Source organism: Portunus trituberculatus, chromosome 8, assembly GCF_017591435.1.
Source record: "Portunus trituberculatus isolate SZX2019 chromosome 8, ASM1759143v1, whole genome shotgun sequence".
NCBI lineage: Eukaryota > Metazoa > Arthropoda > Malacostraca > Decapoda > Portunidae > Portunus > Portunus trituberculatus.
In genome coordinates, this window is record NC_059262.1 from 1,139,760 (window position 1) to 1,163,514 (window position 23,755).

Here is a 23,755-nt window from a genome sequence, read left to right on the forward strand (position 1 = left end):
TAGTCTCTCGTCATATGTCATCCCTTCAAGTTCTGGGACCATTCTTGTAGCCATTTTTTGTAGTCTCTCCAATTTCCTTATGTTTCTTTTTATGAGGGGTCCACACTACTCCTGCATATTCCAATCTGGGTCTTATTATAGTACTTATCAATTTCTTCATCATTTCTTTGTCCATGTAGTGAAATGCTATTCCAATATTCCTTAACAAATTATATGTTTCTCTAAAAATTCTATCAATATGGCTTACTGGTTGATTGTTTTCTTCCAGCGTCACTCCTAAGTCCTTTTCCTTTTTACTTTCTCCAGCTCTACTCCATCTCCCATCTTATAGATTCCCACAGGTCGTCTTTCACTCTTTCCCATTTCCATGAGATGGCTTTTGTTCACATTGAATTCCATTTCCCACTTTTTACTCCATTCCCAGATCTTATTTAGGTCTTCTTGCAGTATTTCACAATCCTCTTTTTGCTTTATAACTCTGCACAGTTTTGTATCGTCTGCAAACAGATTTATATAGCTGTTCACTCCTTCTGGCATGTCGTTAATATAAATGAGGAAAAGTATTGGTGCCAATACTGACTCCTGCGGCACTCCCCTTTCTACTGCTCTCCACTTGGACTTCATATCTTTAACTACTGTCTTTATTTCTCTCCCCCTCAAATAATTTTCTATCCATCTCAATGTGCTTCCTTTTAAGCCACCCTTCTCCTCTAACTTCCATAGTAATCTTGCATGTGGCACTTTGTCAAACACCTTTTTTAAATCCAAATAAATACAGTCAACCCATCCCTCTCTCTCTTGTACTCTATCAACTATTCTAGAATAGAAACTCAATAAATTAGTTACACAAGACCGTCTTTTTCTAAAACCAAATTGGCTATTTGATATTAATTTGTTGTCTTCAAGGAATTTGATCCATTGTTTCTTTATTATTCTTTCACACATCTTGCATATTACACTAGTTAGTGATACCGGTCTGTAATTTAAAGGTTCTTCCTTCCTTCTGCTCTTATATATGGGAACCACCTCAGCTCTTTTCCATTCTACTGGCACTGTTCCATTTTCTATTGAGCATTTTATGATGTTGTATATAGGACTTGCTAGTTCTTCCCTACATTCTTTCAGTATTCTGCCTGAGACTTCATGGGTGTGTGTGTGTGTGTGTGTGTGTGTGTGTGTGTGTGTGTGTGTGTGTGTGTGTGTGTGTGTGTGTGTGTGTGTGTGTGTGTGTATTTACCTAATTGTATTTACCTAATTGTAACATACGGGAAAAGAGCTATGCTCGTGTTGTCCCGTCTCCATATCTATTAATGTCCAGCTTTTTCTTAAAATCATGAATATTCCTTGCGTTGACCACTTCCACGTCTAAACTATTCCATGCTTCCACCCTTCTATGAGGAAGCTATATTTTTCACATCTCTCCTATAAGTGGCCATTTTAGTTTTTCCCATGCCCTCTCGACATTCTTCCATTCCACATACACAGATCTTCCCTATCCATTTTTCCATGCCAATCATCACTCTGTATATTGCTATCAGGTCTCCCCTTTCTCTTCTGTTTTCCAGGGTTGGAAGTTGCATTCTTTTCAGTCTGTCTTCATAAGTCAAATCTCTTAAGTCAGGCACCATTTTTGTTGCAGCCCTCTGTACTTTCTCTAGTTTCCTTATGTGTTTCTTTAAGTTCGAGCCCACTGTATTGTTGCATATTCAAGCCTCGGTCTTATCATTGCAGTAATTATTTTCTTCATCATTTCTTCATCTAGATATCTGACGCCACTCTTATGTTCCTCAATAAGTTCAATACTTCTCCAATTATTTTGTTTATATGTCTCTCTGGCGATAGGTCATTGGTAATTGTCACCCCAAGGTCTTTTCTTCATGACTGGTTTTATGTCTTCATTTCCTATCTTGTACATACTCCTGATTCTTCTTTCACTCTTGCCAAACTCTATTTTCTTGCATTTTGTCGTGTTGAACTCCATTTGCCATGTACAGCTCCATTTCCATATTCTGTCCAAGTCTTCCTGGAGTAGTTCGCAATCTTTGTCACATCTCACTTTTCTTAACAATTTTGCATCGTCTGCAAATAGGCTCACATAACTGGACACCCCATCCACCATGTCATTTATGTAGACTGCGAACATTACTGGTGCCAACACTGATCCCTGTGGAACTCCACTCTCCACCAATCCCCATTCTGATGGTCTGTCCTTAATTATTGTTCTCATTTCTCTTCCTACCAAAAGTCTTCCATCCATTTTAGTAAACTGCCATGCACTCCTCCTACCATTTCAAGTTTCCAGATCAGTCTCTGGTGTGGTACCTTATCAAAGGCCTTTTTTAAATCCAGATATATTCCATCAGCCCAACCATCTCTTTCCTGTATTACATCTATCACCCTCGAATAGTAACATATCAGGTTTGTCGTGCATGAACGCCCTTTCCTAAAACCAAATTGACACTCACAAAGTATGTCATTTTCTCCAAGAAGTCTGTCCATCTAGTCTTCACCACCCTCTCACACATCTTAGCTACCACACTTGTAAGTGACACTGGTCTATAGTTCAATGGGTCTCTCTTGTTACCTGATTTATAGATTGGGACAATGTTAGCTCTTTTCCAGTCTTGGGGCACTACACCTTCCCTTAATGAGGCATCAATTACTTCACAAACTTTTTCTGCCAATTGCTCCTGCATTCTCTTAAAATCCATCCTGATACCCCATCAGGTCCCACAGCTTTTCTCACTTCTAAACTCCCCATCATGTTCTTGATCTCCTCCACAGTTACTTGAAACTCCTTCATAATCCCTTTCTGTTCCATTACCAGTGGTTTGTCAAAAGCAGTCTCCTTTGTGAATACCTTCCGAAAGCATCCATTCATAGCCTCTGCCATTTCCTGGGATCTTCACTGCATACTCCATTTACTTCTAAACTTTCAATACTTTCTCTATTTTTGATGTTGTTGTTCACATGTCTGTAAAAAGCCTTGGTTGGTCTTTACATTTATCAATTATATCCTTTTCTTGTTTCTTTCTTTCTTCTCTTCTAATCAACACATATTCATTTCTTGCTCTTTTGTAACTTTCCACTGCTTAATCCGTCTTTTCCTTCTCCACCTCTTCCATGCATCCTCTTTTCTTGTTCTAGCCTTTTCACATCTATCGTTAAACCAGTCCTGCTTTCCAACTTCTCTATGTTGTCTTATTGGTACAAATTTTTCTCACCTTCTTTGTATATTTTATAAATTCCTTCCACTTTTCATTTGCTCCTTAGCACTCTTGAATTTCATCAATTTGTCTCTTGAAAGAATTTCTTTAGGTTTCCAAAATCTGTCTTGGCATAATTCCATCTTCCACTTTATATTCTTCATTTCTTCTAGATTTCTCTTCGTCTATCACCTTGAACTCCAAAACTGCATGATCACTCTTTGCTAAAGGGCACTCCACCCTCATCTCCTCAATGACCATTGGCTCTGTACTAAAGACCAAGTCCAGTCTTGACGATGCTCCCTCTCCTCCAAACCTAGTATCTTCTTTGACCCACTGAGTTAACACATTTTCCATTGCCAGTGTCAATAGTGTATTTCCCCATGTTGTCTCTGATCCTTCCATTGACCAGTCCTCCCAACACACCTCTTTACAATTAAAATCTCCCATCATTATAGTTCGTTCACAGCCACCCAACATTTCTTCCAGACATGTTCCTGTATCACTTATCATTTCTTCATATTCCTGTACTGACCATGCATTTGTCTTGGGTGGTACGTACACCACTATGTAGTGCCTCTTTTTCCTTCATTAGTTTCTGCTCTGATCTTTAGCACTTCTGCCTTTCCCATACCTTTTTCACTTGATCCACCTTTATATCTTTTTAACCAGCAACATCACTCCTCCTCCCATCTTACCTACTCTATTTCTTTTCCAAACATTATATTTCCTTGTGTGTGTCATGTGTCTTGTCCCTGTCTGTGTTTTGTTTGTGTGTGTGTGTGTGTGTGTGTGTTCTATTCACTGTTTGATCTGTTGAGTTCTAAAACAGCCACTCCATTTATGTTGGAACAAGCTCAGAGCTCATTATTTCCGATCTTTTGCCTGAGACCAGGTTACACACCACACACCAGGACAACAGGTCACAACTCTCCAGAAACATCTTCCTTCTCACTCTTCTGTGAACTTCATTTTTTCAAAGACACACCCTTTTTCCACTCATGAACCCTGGTCCTCTTGCCTCCAGCTTCTCTAACCACTGAGCTCTTTTTTTACCTGTGTGTGTGTGTGTGTGTGTGTTGTGTGTGTGTGTGTGTGTGTGTGTGTATTTACCTAATTGTATTTACCTAATTGTAACATACGGAAAAGAGCTATGCTCGTGTTGTCCCGTCTCCATATCTATTAATGTCCAGCTTTTCTTAAAATCATGAATATTCCTTGCGTTGACCACTTCCACGTCTAAACTATTCCATGCTTCCACCCTTCTATGAGGAAGCTATATTTTTCACATCTCTCCTATAAGTGGCCATTTTAGTTTTTCCCATGCCCTCTCGACATTCTTTCATTCCACATACACAGATCTTCCCTATCCATTTTTCCATGCCAATCATCACTCTGTATATTGCTATCAGGTCTCCCCTTTCTCTTCTGTTTTCCAGGGTTGGAAGTTGCATTCTTTTCAGTCTGTCTTCATAAGTCAAATCTCTTAAGTCAGGCACCATTTTGTTGCAGCCCTCTGTACTTTCTCTAGTTTCCTTATGTGTTTCTTTAAGTTCGGAGCCCACTGTATTGTTGCATATTCAAGCCTCGGTCTTATCATTGCAGTAATTATTTTCTTCATCATTTCTTCATCTAAATATCTGACGCCACTCTTATGTTCCTCAATAAGTTCAATACTTCTCCAATTATTTTGTTTATATGTCTCTCTGGCGATAGGTCATTGGTAATTGTCACCCCAAGGTCTTTTCTTCATGACTGGTTTTATGTCTTCATTTCCTATCTTGTACATACTCCTGATTCTTCTTTCACTCTTGCCAAACTCTATTTTCTTGCATTTTGTCGTGTTGAACTCCATTTGCCATGTACAGCTCCATTTCCATATTCTGTCCAAGTCTTCCTGGAGTAGTTCGCAATCTTTGTCACATCTCACTTTTCTTAACAATTTTGCATCGTCTGCAAATAGGCTCACATAACTGGACACCCCATCCACCATGTCATTTATGTAGACTGCGAACATTACTGGTGCCAACACTGATCCTGTGGAACTCCACTCTCCACCAAGCCCCATTCTGATGGTCTGTCCTTAATTATTGTTCTCATTTCTCTTCCTACCAAAAGTCTTCCATCCATTTTAGTAAACTGCCATGCACTCCTCCTACCATTTCAAGTTTCCAGATCAGTCTCCGGTGTGGTACCTTATCAAAGGCCTTTTTTAAATCCAGATATATTCCATCAGCCCAACCATCTCTTTCCTGTATTACATCTATCACCCTCGAATAGTAACATATCAGGTTTGTCGTGCATGAACGCCCTTTTCTAAAACCAAATTGACACTCACAAAGTATGTCATTTTCTCCAAGAAGTCTGTCCATCTATTCTTCACCACCCTCTCACACATCTTAGCTACCACACTTGTAAGTGACACTGGTCTATAGTTCAATGGGTCTCTCTTGTTACCTGATTTATAGATTGGGACAATGTTAGCTCTTTTCCAGTCTTGGGGCACTACACCTTCCCTTAATGAGGCATCAATTACTTCACAAACTTTTTCTGCCAATTGCTCCTGCATTCTCTTAAAATCCATCCTGATACCCCATCAGGTCCCACAGCTTTTCTCACTTCTAAACTCCCCATCATGTTCTTGATCTCCTCCACAGTTACTTGAAACTCCTTCATAATCCCTTTCTGTTCCATTACCAGTGGTTTGTCAAAAGCAGTCTCCTTTGTGAATACCTTCCGAAAGCATCCATTCATAGCCTCTGCCATTTCCTGGGATCTTCACTGCATACTCCATTTACTTCTAAACTTTCAATACTTTCTCTATTTTTGATGTTGTTGTTCACATGTCTGTAAAAAGCCTTGGTTGGTCTTTACATTTATCAATTATATCCTTTTCTTGTTTCTTTCTTTCTTCTCTTCTAATCAACACATATTCATTTCTTGCTCTTTTGTAACTTTCCACTGCTTAATCCGTCTTTTCCTTCTCCACCTCTTCCATGCATCCTCTTTTCTTGTTCTAGCCTTTTCACATCTATCGTTAAACCAGTCCTGCTTTCCAACTTCTCTATGTTGTCTTATTGGTACAAATTTTTCTCACCTTCTTTGTATATTTTTATAAATTCCTTCCACTTTTCATTTGCTCCTTAGCACTCTTGAATTTCATCAATTTGTCTCTTGAAAGAATTTCTTTAGGTTTCCAAAATCTGTCTTGGCATAATTCCATCTTCCCACTTTATATTCTTCATTTCTTCTAGATTTCTCTTCATCTATCACCTTGAACTCCAAAACTGCATGATCACTCTTTGCTAAAGGGCACTCCACCCTCATCTCCTCAATGACCATTGGCTCTGTACTAAAGACCAAGTCCAGTCTTGACGATGCTCCCTCTCCTCCAAACCTAGTATCTTCTTTGACCCACTGAGTTAACACATTTTCCATTGCCAGTGTCAATAGTGTATTTCCCCATGTTGTCTCTGATCCTTCCATTGACCAGTCCTCCCAACACACCTCTTTACAATTAAAATCTCCCATCATTATAGTTCGTTCACAGCCACCCAACATTTCTTCCAGACATGTTCCTGTATCACTTATCATTTCTTCATATTCCTGTACTGACCATGCATTTGTCTTAGGTGGTACGTACACCACTATGTAGTGCCTCTTTTTCCTTCATTAGTTTCTGCTCTGATCTTTAGCACTTCTGCCTTTCCCATACCTTCTTTCACTTGATCCACCTTTATATCTTTTTAACCAGCAACATCACTCCTCCTCCCATCTTACCTACTCTATTTCTTTTCCAAACATTATATTTCCTTCTCCAACCATCATCAGGTCTTCTCCCTCTCTCAGTTTTGTTTCAGTAAGACCCACAATATCTGGGTTCTTGTCCCTCAAGTAATCGTTGAGTTCTAAAATCCCGATATCACTCCATTTATGTTGGAATACATTACATTCCGCTCATCGTAAGTTTCTTTAGTCCTTTCTTACTGTACTTTTCTGGGTTATGAACCACTTCCTCAGTCTCATATCCAAGATTCTCCAGAAAAACTCTTTCTTCTCCTCTTCTGTCCTCTCTTCATTTTTTTTCAAAGCCTCCTTTCTCAACTCATTTAACATTTCTCTTTCCTTTTCACCGAGATCTCTTCTCAACCAAATCTTCCTTGTTGTTTCCTGCTGGGCTAGCCTCCATGACTTCTCCACCAATTCATCTACATCCTTTTGTGACTTAAGTTTGATTCTTATTGGCCTCATACCTTCTCTTGTGTGTGTGTGTGTGTGTGTGTGTGTGTATTTACCTTTTATTTTACACCTCTTTATGCTTTTGTCTCCATATCTACACTTATCCAATCTTCTTTGTGTCACACTCTTGCAGACACTACTTCTTCATCTAAACTGTTCCACGTCTTGTGTGTGTGTGTGTGTGTGTGTGTGTGTGTGTGTGTGTGTGTTTACCTAATTGTATTTACCTAATTGTAACATACGGAAAAGAGCTATGCTCGTGTTGTCCCGTCTCCATATCTATTAATGTCCAGCTTTTTCTTAAAATCATGAATATTCCTTGCGTTGACCACTTCCATGTCTAAACTATTCCATGCTTCCACCCTTCTATGAGGAAGCTATATTTTTCACATCTCTCCTATAAGTGGCCATTTTAGTTTTTCCCATGCCCTCTCGACATTCTTCCATTCCACATACACAGATCTTCCCTATCCATTTTTCCATGCCAATCATCACTCTGTATATTGCTATCAGGTCTCCCCTTTCTCTTCTGTTTTCCAGGGTTGGAAGTTGCATTCTTTTCAGTCTGTCTTCATAAGTCAAATCTCTTAAGTCAGGCACCATTTTCGTTGCAGCCCTCTGTACTTTCTCTAGTTTCCTTATGTGTTTCTTTAAGTTCGAGCCCACTGTATTGTTGCATATTCAAGCCTCGGTCTTATCATTGCAGTAATTATTTTCTTCATCATTTCTTCATCTAGATATCTGAACGCCACTCTTATGTTCCTCAATAAGTTCAATACTTCTCCAATTATTTTGTTTATATGTCTCTCTGGCGATAGGTCATTGGTAATTGTCACCCCAAGGTCTTTTCTTCATGACTGGTTTTATGTCTTCATTTCCTATCTTGTACATACTCCTGATTCTTCTTTCACTCTTGCCAAACTCTATTTTCTTGCATTTTGTCGTGTTGAACTCCATTTGCCATGTACAGCTCCATTTCCATATTCTGTCCAAGTCTTCCTGGAGTAGTTCGCAATCTTTGTCACATCTCACTTTTCGTAACAATTTTGCATCGTCTGCAAATAGGCTCACATAACTGGACACCCCATCCACCATGTCATTTATGTAGACTGCGAACATTACTGGTGCCAACACTGATCCCTGTGGAACTCCACTCTCCACCAATCCCCATTCTGATGGTCTGTCCTTAATTATTGTTCTCATTTCTCTTCCTACCAAAAGTCTTCCATCCATTTTAGTAAACTGCCATGCACTCCTCCTACCATTTCAAGTTTCCAGATCAGTCTCTGGTGTGGTACCTTATCAAAGGCCTTTTTTAAATCCAGATATATTCCATCAGCCCAACCATCTCTTTCCTGTATTACATCTATCACCCTCGAATAGTAACATATCAGGTTTGTCGTGCATGAACGCCCTTTCCTAAAACCAAATTGACACTCACAAAGTATGTCATTTTCTCCAAGAAGTCTGTCCATCTAGTCTTCACCACCCTCTCACACATCTTAGCTACCACACTTGTAAGTGACACTGGTCTATAGTTCAATGGGTCTCTCTTGTTACCTGATTTATAGATTGGGACAATGTTAGCTCTTTTCCAGTCTTGGGGCACTACACCTTCCCTTAATGAGGCATCAATTACTTCACAAACTTTTTCTGCCAATTGCTCCCTGCATTCTCTTAAAATCCATCCTGATACCCCATCAGGTCCCACAGCTTTTCTCACTTCTAAACTCCCCATCATGTTCTTGATCTCCTCCACCGTTACTTGAAACTCCTTCATAATCCCTTTCTGTTCCATTACCAGTGGTTTGTCAAAAGCAGTCTCCTTTGTGAATACCTTCCGAAAGCATCCATTCATAGCCTCTGCCATTTCCTGGGATCTTCACTGCATACTCCATTTACTTCTAAACTTTCAATACTTTCTCTATTTTTGATGTTGTTGTTCACATGTCTGTAAAAAGCCTTGGTTGGTCTTTACATTTATCAATTATATCCTTTTCTTGTTTCTTTCTTTCTTCTCTTCTAATCAACACATATTCATTTCTTGCTCTTTTGTAACTTTCCCACTGCTTAATCCGTCTTTTCCTTCTCCACCTCTTCCATGCATCCTCTTTTCTTGTTCTAGCCTTTTCACATCTATCGTTAAACCAGTCCTGCTTTCCAACTTCTCTATGTTGTCTTATTGGTACAAATTTTTCTCACCTTCTTTGTATATTTTTATAAATTCCTTCCACTTTTCATTTGCTCCTTAGCACTCTTGAATTTCATCCAATTTGTCTCTTGAAAGAATTTCTTTAGGTTTCCAAAATCTGTCTTGGCATAATTCCATCTTCCCACTTTATATTCTTCATTTCTTCTAGATTTCTCTTCGTCTATCACCTTGAACTCCAAAACTGCATGATCACTCTTTGCTAAAGGGCACTCCACCCTCATCTCCTCAATGACCATTGGCTCTGTACTAAAGACCAAGTCCAGTCTTGACGATGCTCCCTCTCCTCCAAACCTAGTATCTTCTTTGACCCACTGAGTTAACACATTTTCCATTGCCAGTGTCAATAGTGTATTTCCCATGTTGTCTCTGATCCTTCCATTGACCAGTCCTCCCAACACACCTCTTTACAATTAAAATCTCCCATCATTATAGTTCGTTCACAGCCACCCAACATTTCTTCCAGACATGTTCCTGTATCACTTATCATTTCTTCATATTCCTGTACTGACCATGCATTTGTCTTAGGTGGTACGTACACCACTATGTAGTGCCTCTTTTTCCTTCATTAGTTTCTGCTCTGATCTTTAGCACTTCTGCCTTTCCCATACCTTTTTCACTTGATCCACCTTTATATCTTTTTAACCAGCAACATCACTCCTCCTCCCATCTTACCTACTCTATTTCTTTTCCAAACGTTATATTTCCCTTCTCCAACCTTCATCAGGTCTTCTCCCTCTCTCAGTTTTGTTTCAGTAAGACCCACAATATCTGGGTTCTTGTCCCTCAAGTAATCGTTGAGTTCTAAAATCCCCGATATCACTCCATTTATGTTGGAATACATTACATTTCGCTCATATGTGTGTGTGTGTGTGTGTGTGTGTGTGTGTGTGTAAGAATGAAACAGTGAATGAATATAGCATGAGGTAAGTGTGAAAGTATGAGAGTGAATAATTAAAACAGCAAGAGTGCATTACAGAGAGAGAGAGAGAGAGAGAGAGAGAGAGAGAGAGAGAGAGAGAGAGAGAGAGAGAGAGAGAGAGAGAGAGAGAGAGAGAGAGAGAGAGAGAGAGAGAGAGAGAGAGAGAGAGAGAGAGAGAGAGAGAGAGAGAGAGAGAGAGAGAGAGAGAGAGAGAGAGAGAGAGAGAGAGAGAGAGAATGAATGATTATATGAGTTAGCAAGATATAAACACAGCAGTGAAGAAGAAAAAAAGTAAAAAAAAAATGAGAAAACACACCAATAGGGAATAGAAAGAGCAAACACAAATAAGAGAATGAATAAAGAGAAAAAGAAAGACAAAAAGAGACAGTAAATAATTAAAAGACAGTAAAATAAAGATGAGGAAGAAAGAAACAAAGATAAGAATACAAAAAAGTGGAAACAAAAGAGAATACATAACAGAACTCACAAGAAGAGTAAAAAATGACACCAAAGAACACAAATACAAGTCATCACAAGAGAGAGAGAAAAAAAAAGAAATAAAAAAAAGCAAAAAAAAAAAAAAAAAGAAAGATTATCACAAGAGTATATGAAGAGTGTGAGAGAGTGTGACAAGCGTGCAATAAGTCAAGACACGCTGACTCACTGGTTCTGAGGCGTGACGGGGGTGTGGGGCAGATGGAGGAGGGGCGGCGGGTGGTGGAGGCAAAGTGGGTGAGTCGACGAGCGTTCATGTGGCGTCGGTTCAGGTGTTCCTCAAGCTCCTGGTCCTCTTCCCCCACCAGGTTTGGATTGTACTTGTAATGCAGCTGAGGAGAAAAAGGCAGCCAAGGATTATGACATGAAGGGAGACAGTCAACCTGGATTATAAGACATGAAGAGAGGGAAGAGGTAGGGAAGTTTTAAGACAAAGAGAAAGAGAGGCAACCACAATTATAGACATGAAGAAAGGAGAGAGAGAGAGAGAGAGAGAGAGAGAGAGAGAGAGAGAGAGAGAGAGAGAGAGAGAGGGCAGGCAAGGATTATGACATGAAGACAGGGAAGGAATATAAAGCAAAAAATGGGGAAGGGGTTATATATCACAAAAAAAAAAGAAAGGATTGTAAGACATGAAAAGAAACAAGACAAAAAAATGGATTGTACTAAAGGAGAGGGGGAGAGGGGAGAAAGGCAAGGATTATATGAAACAATAAAAGAAACAATTATAAAACATAGACAATAAGAAAAAAAAAAAAGATTGTAAAACATGAAAAGGTGAAAAAAAGAGGAAAAGAATCTGAGGACATGAAGAAGGAAAATATTATATGACAAGAAAAAGGAAAAAAAGAAAAATGGAGAAAAATTGCTGTCAAAGGGGAAACAATAAAGAAAAGTAAAGGAAAAGAGAAAAACACTTTAACACTAAAAAAAAAAGTAAAGAAAAAAAAAAAAAACATCAGCGACTTGTTCATCCCCATAAATTTTGAGATAGAGAAAAAAATATTGGCCAACTAGTTATCGTTCTTTGTCTTTTATTGACTTATCAGACACAACACACACATGAACACACACACACCACTCCAGCACCCAATGTCTGCCTCCCACACAGCCACACACTCAAGGTACTGTTAGGAAAATGATTGTGAATCTTGTAAACATTGAGTGATGAGGCTGGAGTTGTCTGAACACGCTGCACATGTGTTGCCAGTCTCTTTCCCCACGAGTCTGCCACACACCAGCCTCACCATCTTCCCTGAACACTCACCACAAACCTTCTGGCAGTTGTCTATCAGTATTAAGTACTCACAAACTTAAGTCTGGTAATAAAATGACTAAATAAATACATAAACAAATTAATAAATAAATAAATGCAAGAAAACAAAGCACTTTGGCAGTCATCTATAAGTATCTAGTACATAGAGGCTAAGTTTGGTAGATAAAAAGGAAAAAAGAATGCATTTGTACACATGCCGCTGCATGAAAGCTATTGCTAATCATCAAGTCAGTCTCCTACAAGCAAGCATTTTGGAGACTCAAATTGCCTTCAGTTGCATTCTTACATGTGCTCGTTGCATCTACTGGAGTATAAATAAAACCATGTACATACAAACTGGCATGATTTACAAAGTGGTTCAGCGTACTGAGTGAACAGTGAAGCCATTTTCCATGTGGCTGTGTCTGTGAGCCACGCAGCATGCCGGGCTGTGGTGCTGTGCGGCTGCGAGGGAGCCTGCCTGTGCAGCCCCTTACTAATACTTGTATTCTGAAACTCTTTGCTGTCTCACCACTATTTTCCAAGGCCACAGAGATGATCAGCCAAGTACTCAAGAGTATTTCCCCTCTTAGTAATGTAGAAATACCATTAATCCATCAATAATATCATAAAAACACTTGGAAAGACCTGAGTAGCTTGAAATAAAGCCTATGAAAGCAGTAAGCAGTGCAGAAGTGTTTCAGAATACAGTATAAACAAGACTATTTTGCTTTTGAGAAACAACCACGTAGTCAAAATTATATATAAAAATGTAGATATCAACACGCGCAGCTGAAATGGAAACAAGTTAACAGGTTCAGAGTACAAAAAACACAATAACAATCTGGTTACACCCTGCCAACAACCTTGGCCAGCAGCAGACAGCCAGGGTGTGAAAGCAGGGTGACAGCATTCCCAGGGCCCCATGCTGCTCTCATCAGGAAGGGAAAGATGTGGAGAATGCTGCAAATTTTCATTCTTTTCCAATACAAATTTTGCTGTGGCGTGCTGTTTCCCACTATTTTCCCACCAACAGCAGGAGTTTGTGCAGCACTGCCATGAGTTTCACAGTGCTGGATGACTACAGAAAGCTGTAAAGAATGCTGTAAATGACTTCATGCTGCTGCCACTGTGCTGCACCAACGTAACAGCACTCATCAAACCTTTCATCTTGCTATTTCTTACAATTCTATTCACACCAGCATCTTACACAGTATTTCTCACATTCTATGCTGTAACAGCAGATATATGCTGTGTGTTCCTCACATCTTCTATCCTGTGTATACTGGCTTGCTGTTCCTTGGTACTGCTCCATCCACAGCAGGAGTTAACACAGCATTACAGCAAGACCTTACACAGCAGTCCTCACTTTTTGCTGCAGAAAAATAGATATTGTGTGCCCATAAAAGCTTCTTTTTTGTCTTGTGCCTTGCTGTTCCTTTCCCTTCACAGCACATCCTGACACAGAATTCTTGTTTATCCATGCAGCAGAAAAATAGCAATGGACACAGCATATAAAGTTGATGCTGTATTGACATGAAATTTTTAATATTGTCAAGTTGTGTTTTTGTGTTGCTGTTCCTTTACCTTCACAGCACATCCTGACATAAAATTCTTGTTTATCCATGCAGCAAAAAAGTAACAACAGACACAGCATACATAGTTAATGCTGTGTGGCCTTAAAATCTTGAATCTTGTCTAGTTAAGTGTTTCTCTCCCTTCACAGCATTCTCATTCGTTTGTGCTGTGGTGAGGCAACAAGACATTACACACAAGAATGGATGCTGTGAGTGCTTCCTATGTAGTGACACGCTGTTCCTCCCTCAACAGCATTTCCGGACCACTGTGCTGCATTATGACAAAGATCAAATACATACATAAGAGAATACTGTGATGCTGTGTTGAGTGCACCAATTAAGAACATAGCACCGTACGGTATTATCTCTGGTGTTGTGGTGTTGGTGGTGCCCCCACAGTGAGTCGCAATGGTGTGGGGTGGTGATGTGGGTGGTGTAGGTGTTGGTGTGGAATGTGGGCAGCTCATGCAGTGCCCAAGAGAGAAGATAAAGAAGCTTGCCTTTGTTTACATTCACGATAAGAGTCAGCTGGCCATCAGTTCCTCCACCAGTCCCTCTTACTGATGCCTCTGGAGTGTGTGTGTGTGTGTGTGTGTGTGTGTGTGTGTGTGTGTGTGTGTGTGTGTGTGTGTGTGTGTGTGTGTGTGTGTGTGTGTGTGTGTGTGTGTGTGCGTTACTCTAGACAGATATGTTTATGAATATATCTGTGGGCATTCAACTAAAAAAAATATACTTCAGTCTGTATTCTACATGTGTGTGAGTGTGTGTGTGTATTTTCATTACCATTCACGCTACACTGATGGCGTGTATGTATGTAACCAAACATACATATCACTGCATCTGTGTCTGTGTAAGTATGCATATGTGTGTGTGTGTGTGTGTGTGTAATTCTGTGTGTGTGTGTGTGTGTGTGTGTGTGTGTGTGTGTGTGTGTGTGTGTGTGTGTGTGTGTGTGTGTGTGTGTGTGTGTGTGTGTGTGTGTGTGTGTGTGTGTGTGTGTGTGTGTGTGTTTATTTTCTAGACCGTTCACTCCATGCAGACTTCTTCCTAATGTCCTCCTTCAGATCAGCCCTGCAGGAGCCAGAGGAGTGGTGAGGGGAATGCTCTAGGCCTCTGTGTCATGGATGTGGTGCAGTTTAACATTACTACACCACACCACCACACTGCAACACTGCCACACTGCCTCAACACTTACTAACACTGTATCAAATCTAAGCTTCTAATATAAGGTTTCTCTACACACTACCAAACTGACACAAAAATTAGTCACCTGATTTATGTTTTAGCTGAGAGAAGTGACATAAGGTGATTAAAAACTTGCATGATGTCACTGAATACTTGTTTGTTTGACCACTGTTGTTAGTTTGTGATGGAGGAGGTGTTAGTTAAGTGGCCTTATTTGTTATTTGAGATTAAAAGTCAATGAATTTTAAACTTTAGACTTGAGAGCTCGGAGAATTAATAATAAGGCTAGAAACTTTGATGAGGTAATAGAATACAGTACGTGTTAATCTGACCAACATTTGTAGTTTGTGACGGAGGAAGATTACTTAATGAGGTTTTCTATTTGTTAAGTGACAGAGAGGCTAAAATCTTGTATGAGGTAATAGAATACTTGTTTACCAGACCACCATTGTTAGTTTGCAATAGAAGATTGTTAGTTAGATTTTCCTATTTGTTATTTGATAGTCAAAGTTAACACTGCGTTCTACTCCTCCTCATTGGGGGGTTAAAGATAACTGTTGAATATTCTGGTGATATTTGTCATTTCCTGCACTAGGCGAGGTGATCTCTGGTTAATCCACTGACTTGATCTGTTTTTGATGACCTGACTGGCCGAACACTGGCAAACTACACCTCTCTCCAGCTAATATTTCAAACATGGCCTCTTTCACCTACCTTACACCACTTCCTTCCCCTGCCACACCACTATAACCTAACCTAATCAGACCCAAAACCAACCTAACCTAATCAAATGTAACTTAACTAAACCTAACCAAAACAAACTAAATCTCATCAAACCTAACTTAACCAAAACAAATGAAATCTCACCAAACTAAGCTAAACATAACTTAATCTAACCTAACCTGACCTAAATTAACCTAACCCAACTCAGCCTCACCTCACCTCACCCACCAACCCAAACTTATCTTACAAAAAAAAAGAAAAAGGAAAAACAATCCAACTTAACCCAAACTAAAAGCAAAAAAAGAAAAAAGAAAAAAGGAAAAAGAAAAAAGGAAAAGAAAAAGGAAAAAAACAATCCAACTCAAACCAAACTAGAAGAAAAGAGAAAAAAGAAAAAGGGAAAAGAAAAACGAAAGAAAAACAATCCAACTCAAATAAAACTAAAAGAAAAAAGAAAAAAAAGAAAAAAAGGGGAAAGAAAAAGGGAAAAAAAACAACCCAACCCAACCCAACCTGACCTAATCTAACCCAACCTGACCTAATCTGACCTGACCCAACCTGACCTAACCCAGTGTGACCCCGGCAGTACCTTTTCACTTTGGCACTGCTGGTGGACTGCTTGAGGGCGGCACGAAAGGCTTGTCTGTCCTGCGTTTCTTGGTCCATCTTCTTCCCCCACTGTGACGACGCAAGTTTGGGTGAATAGGGTGGTGGTGGTTGTGGTGGTGGTGGTGGTGGTGGTGAGACTAGTGTTTGCTGTAGTTTGTGGTAGTAGTGGTGACTCTTAAGAATGATAGTGGTAGTGGTGGTAGTGTTGGTGATGGCAGATGGTTGTAGTAGTGGTAGTAGTGGTGAGTGATGAGAACGGTGGTGGTGGTGGTGGTGTTGGTGATGCTAGTAATGGTTGTAGTAGTGGTAGTGATATTGGTAGTGGTAGTAGTGGTGGTGGTGGTAGTGATAATGTAGCAATGGTACTGTTGGTGATGATAGTAATGGTTGTAGTAGTGACAGTACGTAGTGGTATTGGTAGAGATGGTGGTGGTGGTGGTGGTAAAGTAGTAATGGTAGTGTTAGTAATGGTAGTGATGGTGATGGTAGTAATGGTAGTAGTGGTGTTGATGGTGGCAATAGTGATGAAAAAACTCAACAACTCCCCCATTTTCTTTCTCTACGGATAACTCGTTTTCTGTGAGGACGACTGACAACTATAAAACCGAGACCATTGAATATTTGAACAAGGCCATTTCTAATTGACCGTTAGCTCTTGTATGGCTGGTTAGGAAGGTGGGGAAGTAGCAGCTGTAGTGAGAGAGTGAGTGACTGTTTGGAGTGTGCTGACCGAGGTGACTGTACCCCTTCAACACCCTTAGGAGGAACAGAGAAAGGAAGAATTAGTTGGGAAGGGAAGGGACGGAGACACCTGCAGTAGTAGTAGTAATAGTAGTAGTAGTGGTAGTAGTAGTAGTGGTGGTGGTAGTAATAGTGTATAAGCCTGTGCTATAATGTGCTAAAAATACAAGGTGGAGAAGAATGAGGTGTTATAAATGTGTGTATGGAATAGAGGTAAAAATACAAAGAAATATTAAAAAATCACAGCTCAGGAAGGGAAGCATGATTAATTTGTACCTGTGTGTGGAATTAGAGAGATAAAATACACAAAAATATACAAAATGACAGCTTAAGATGAGAATACTGTTAATTTGTACTTCTGTGTATGGAATCAGAGATATAAGCTACCCAAAAATATACAAAATGACAGCTTAAGAGGAGAATACTGTTAATTTTACCTCAGTGTATGGAATTAGAGAGATGAAATACTCCAAAAATATACAAATGACAGCTTGGGAGAGGAGATATGATTGAGTTGGACCTCTGTGTAAGGAATTATATAAAAACTATGCCAAAAATACACAAAATGATGACATGGGAGGGTAATATAGGTAACTCTTGATTTAAGCGTGTTTAATTTATGCGTTCTTGTGACCGAAAAAATATTACAACTAATTAAATTTGCGTGATCGGTTTGTTTATACATGATTTGGACCACATCCCGCATTTCCCCTATTATCTATTGTTTCTTATGCGAATTACAAGCTTGTTTTATGCAAATTTTGAAATACGTGATGCCTCTTGGAACGCATCTATTGTGTAAATCGAGAGTTACCTGTATGAGTCTTTGTAACTGTGCATGGAATTAGAAGAAAAAAAAAAGGGATCTTCTTTGTCCTAACAACAACAATAACAGAAGAAAAAGCACACTGAAGATACAGAAAATGACAGTTCAGAAGACGATTATAATGAATTTTTTTACCACTGGGAAGTTAAAAGGAAGTGAAGACAAATTTTTAAAAAGCTTATTTCTCTCAGCAAGACCATTTTCAGAGGAACACAAAGATAAATAGTCCCGTTTCTCCCTCATGATGCATATTTATCCTTAACCCCTTCAGCACCATGATGCATTTCCATATTCACTCTGCTTACTATTTGGTGATTTTATACAACTTCAGAAACTCATGTCGGAATTAAAATAGTGGAGACTGAGGCCACTAAACTTCTAACCTCCATAGACCCTTCCTAATGTCAATAAAATGATCTAATGGTACAGAAATCGCAAAGTAAAAGTGTGTAGTACATGTCCTAGTGCTGAAGGGGTTAAACTATTGCTAAAATCACACAAACTTCCTTGAAAACATTAACTTCCAATGGACACTGCTGAACTATCACTAGAATCAAACATCCTTGAAAACCCCCAAAACTTTCACCAGAACCCTTGAAACCTTCCTATATGGTACTCACAAAAATGCACTTGAAAACCCCAATAACTTCCACTACACTATATTAAACCACTACTACCAATAAAAAAACACTAAAAACCACAAAAACTTCCATTCTATCATGTTAAACCATCAATAAAAGCAAGAAACGCACTTGAAAATGCCAATAACTTCCATTACACTCTTTTAAACTATTAGAATCATAAAAATACCCTTGAAAACCCCAATATTATCCACTACACCCTATCAAACCATTAGAATTATAAAACCACCCTTGAAAGCTTTAATAACTTCAACTAGATCCTGTAAAATCAAATAAATAGCCTTGAAAACCCCAATAATTTCCACTACACCATGTTAAACCATTAGAAGCATAAAGCACCCCCAAAAAACTTAATTATTTCCACTAGATGCTGTAAAATAACTAAAAACACCCTTGAAAACCCTAATGATTTCCACCACACCCTGTCAAACTATTAGAAGCATTAAAAGACTCTTAAAAACCTTAAATATATCCACTAGAGTGACTAGACCCTGTTAGATTACTGATAAGACACTGGAACATTATGACACAGAGGCAGGTGAAGTCAAGGAGCAAGGAACAGGATGCAAAGAGAGTGTTCTGAAAAGACGAGAGTGTTTCCCGAAGGACAAGAGGATAAAGAATTGCAAGAAACACATGCTAGATGAATAAAGTGTGTGTGTGTGTGTGTGTGTGTGTGTGTGTGTGTGTGTGTGTGTGTGTGTGTGTGTGTGTGTGTGTGTGTGTGTGTGTGTGTGATTGTGGCTTATGATATATGGTTGAGTGGATCATAAGCAAGTTAATCAATGAGGGGTTGGAAATATTAAGCACATCAATACATCCACAGGATCCATATCTGTAATGCTTCGCTCTCTCACCATGACTATCTTCAAAGGCCAAACCAGTGACTAGCTGAGTTCACAAGTGTTTCTCATGTTAGTAATGTAGAAATCTTGTTGATCTGCCACTAGAACTATATAAAACACCCTTGAAAATCCGCGCCACCTCAACTAGAGCTTTTTCAAAGTGTGTTTCTTCTATTGGTAATGAAATCTTGTTGCTCTGCCACTAGAACTATATAAACACCCTTGAAAACCTGCGCCACTTCAACTACAGCCTTTTCAAAGAGTGTTTTTCTATTGATAATGTAATCTTGTTGATCTGCTACTAGAAACATAGAAATACCCTTGAAATCCAACGTCATTTCAACTAGAACCTTCTAAAAATTGTTTCTTATTTTGGTAATGTAGAAACCTTGTTGATCCATCACCAAAGCTGCAATAACACTCTTGAAAACCAATGTAACTTCAACTAAAATCTTCTAAAGTACTTTATCTATTCATAATGTCCAAATTTCATTAATCAACCACTAGGACCATGAAAATATCCTTGAAAACCCACATCACTTCACCTCGAGCCCTTTAAAAGATTATTTCTCCAGTTTATAATGCAGATATTTTATTAGTCTACCACAACAACCATCAAATACACCCTTGAAAACCTACATCACTTCACCTAGAGCCCTTCAAAAGACTATTTCTCCTGCTTATAATGCAAGAATTCTGCTAATCTCCCACTAGAACCATAAAAAACACCCTTGACAACCCACACCACTTGAATTGGAGTAATTTGAAAGTAATTGGTGGTGCAGCAGAGAAGCATTACAGAATATGGACCCAAATAACAAAGATAAGTAGAAAAGAATTAGTAACACAAGATTTTACCTGCAGAAGTCATTACAGTACCTATTGAGGAGGGACTCTTAACACAGTAATGATGAGAAACACTTAAAGCCTGGATGCTGAAAAACCTGGATTAAACAATGATGCTGAGACGAGAGGCAAGAGAGAGAGAGAGAGAGAGAGAGAGAGAGAGAGAGAGAGAGAGAGAGAGAGAGAGAGAGAGAGAGAGAGAGAGAGAGAGAGAGAGAGAGAGAGAAAGAGAAAAATTAAAATCAAGAGAGAGAAAGAAAACTAAGATAGAAAAAAAATCAAGAGAAAGAAAAATGAGACACAGAAAAAAAGAAAAGAGAAAGAGAGAGAGAAGAAAGAGAAAGAGAGAGAGAGAGAGAGAGAGAGAGAGAGAGAGAGAGAGAGAGAGAGAGAGAGAGAGAGAACATATACACAAACACCTTACATCTCCACATTAAATGAACCATTAATTCTATACAAAATACCAAAAAACACAAGATTTTTTCAATATACGCTTGAAAATTCCCAGAAAAAAGAAATACAAAGCTGAAAATATATAAAAAAAAAAAAAAAAAGAGGAATTAGACACAAAGATGAGTAAATAGATAAATGAATAGATTAAAAAAATAAATATAACCAGCATCTCAATTGTCACCACTCCATCTAACAAAAACAATAAAAAAATGACTCTTAAACCATCCTTGGAGTTCCCTACTATTTATTATCTATCTAACCTGTTTAGGAACCGGCACCCCAGTTGACTTTTTTTTATTATTATTTTTTGTAGTTATTTTTTTCCTTGGCCAGTCTTTCCTCCTCCATAAAAAAAAACCTTGTTACCCAAAAAATATAATAAAAAGAAGAAGAAAAATGCACTGAAATTAGAATAGATAAGGTGATTTTTTGCCGTCACTCAGAAATATATTAACGGCACAAACGAGGAATATTTTAACAGGAATAATAATAATAATGGTGATGATGATTAACCACTTCAGTACAATGACACATTTCCATACCCATGCTTACTATTTAGTGATTTTATGCAGCTTTAGAAACTTATGTGGGGATTGAAATACGTAACGACTCTGGCCATTACTCTTCTGACCTCCATAGACCCTTCCTAATGTCAATATAATCAAGGTAAAAAATGTGTCTCAGTAATGAAGGGGTTAAAATAGTGAAGACTATGGCCATTACTCTTCTGACATCCATAGACCCTTCCTAATGTCAATATAATGGTCTAATCATACACAAAAATCAAAGTAAAAAATGCATCTCTGTAATGAAGGGGTTAAAATAGTGAAGACTATGGCCATTACTCTTCTGACATCCATAGACCCTTCCTAATGTCAATATAATGGTCTAATCATACACAAAAATCAAAGTAAAAAATGCGTCTCTGTAATGAAGGGGTTAAGTAAGAAGATTTGACTACGATATTTTTTCCTCTTTTCACAACTCTTTCTCTAAATTTCCCCTTTTCATTTTTCATCTTACTCTTTTCTGGTATTTTTTCTATTCTTTCTTTCCTCAAAATTTCTTCTTTTCTTTATTTCTCCTTTTCCTCATCTTTTTTTCTTTAAATTTCTTCTCCTCTTCTTTCCTCTATTCTCTCTAGTTTCCTCCTTATTTTCCTTTATTTCCCCTTTCTTCACCCTCCTTTCTCCAAATCTGCTCTCTTTTCCTTACCTCCATTCTCTCCAAAATTTCCTTCTCTTTTTTTCATTATATTCCCTTCTTCTCATCTTTCTTTAAATTTTCTCCCCTCTCCTTTTCTTCATTCCAACTTTTCTTCTTTTTTTCTTTATTCTCCCTTTCCTCACCTTTCTTTCTCTAAATTTCCTCTCCTCACAGTTTCCATCCTTCTTTTCCTTTATTTTCCCTTTTTCTCACCTTCCTTTCCCCAAATTTCTTCTCTCCTTTCCTTCACTTTCTCCAGTTTCCACCTCTTTTCTTTATTTTCCCTTTTCTCACCCTTTGTCTCCAAATTTTCTTTTTCCTCCATTCCTTCCAAAATGTCATCCCTTTTTCCTCCATTTTTCCTCTTTCCTCACCCTTCTCCATCTCCATTCCCTCTTTTATTTTTTATTTTCCCTCTCACCCTCATCCTTCTTTCTCTAAATTTCCTCTTCTCTATCTCCATTCCTTTTTTTTCTCCATTTTTCCCCTCCCCTCAGCCTTCTTTCTCCAACTTTCCTCTTCTCCATCTCCATTCCCTTTCTTTCCTCTATTTTCCCCCTCCCCTCATGCTTCTTTCTCCAACTTTCCTCTTATCCATCTCCATTCCCTTTTTTTCCCTCCATTTTTCCCCTCCCCTCATCCTTCTTTCTCCAACTTTCCTCTTCTCCATCTCCATTCCTTTTTTTTTTCTTTTTCTTCCCTCCCCTCATCCTTTTTTCTCTAAATTTCCTCTTCTCCATCCCCATTCCCTCTTTTTTCTTCTTTATTTCCCCCCCTCACCCTCACCCTTCTTTCTCCAGATTTCTCTTCCATCTCCTCTCCTTCATTTCTCCCATTCCTTGTACACATTTACCAATATTCCTCTCTCTTTTCCTCTTCCTTCCATCTGCATCTCCTTCACCTTTCTTTTTCCTCCACTGCACTTCCTCATTCTCTCATCTTCCTTTACCTTCTTTTTTATCCTAGTTTCCTCTTTTCCTCTTTCCCTTTTCCCTCTCTCATCCCATTTTCTCTCTTTTCTCATTCTTTCCCACAATTTCCTTTTCCTTTAGTTTGTCTTTACCCTAGTTTTGTTCCATTCCTCCCCTCTTAGCCTCCAGTTTCCTCCCATTCCTCTTCCCCTCTCCCTCCCATCTTCACAGCCTCCCATAGTCCCCAGACACACTTTGTTGTATGGGGTTAATAGTTTTCCCCCCATTGCTCCTCTCCTTTCCTCCCACTCCATTTTCCTCCCTTTCCTCAGCCTCCTACAGTGCCATAAACACATCTTATTGTAGGGGTTAATAGATTTCAACCTCCTACAGCCCCAAGACACATTTTATCATAAGGATTGCTAGTTTTCAGCCTCCTACAGCCCCCAAGACACACCTTATTGTAGGAGTTATTAGTTTTCAGCCTCCTACAGCCCCGAGACACATCTTACTGTAGGGTTTGCTATCTTTCAGCCTCCTACAGCCCCCAGACACACCTTATTGTAGGGGTTGCTTCTGAAGGCTTTGCGGAGAATACTGGCATCCTGGTGGGCAGATGAGGGGGTTCTGGTCACCTCTGAGGACACCCTGCTCTGGCGTATTGGTATGATGGAGTACTTCTTCCTCATCTGTACCCTGCTGGAGAGGTAGTGTTGTGTTAGTGGTGTTGTGTTAAGGGGTGTGTTAAGGAGTGTTAAAGGGGTGTTTGCAGGGTTTTGTGTGTGGTTATGGTAGGGTAGCTCTCTCTTTCTCATACATGCAAAGAGGTGATAGTGCGACAGTGTTGTGTGTGTATTTACCTAATT

The 23,755-nt window shown here is 39.0% G+C and overlaps 1 protein-coding gene across 6 annotated transcripts in view; it reads right to left on the bottom strand.

Moving 5' to 3' along the window:
• LOC123500187 (sodium/hydrogen exchanger 2-like) overlaps positions 1-23,755 on the bottom strand; it is an 86,109-nt gene that overhangs the window by 5,787 nt on the left and 56,567 nt on the right. For 5 of the 6 annotated variants that reach the window (XM_045248975.1, XM_045248973.1, XM_045248954.1 and 2 more), the window contains 2 exons: positions 23,447-23,588; positions 11,241-11,403 (listed from right to left, as the gene is read on the bottom strand). In XM_045248975.1, coding sequence (XP_045104910.1) covers positions 11,241-11,403; positions 23,447-23,588 — 305 coding nt within the window. The remainder of the gene's footprint in view (positions 1-11,240; positions 11,404-23,446; positions 23,589-23,755) is intronic. The other variant, XM_045248972.1, reaches the window with a different exon arrangement.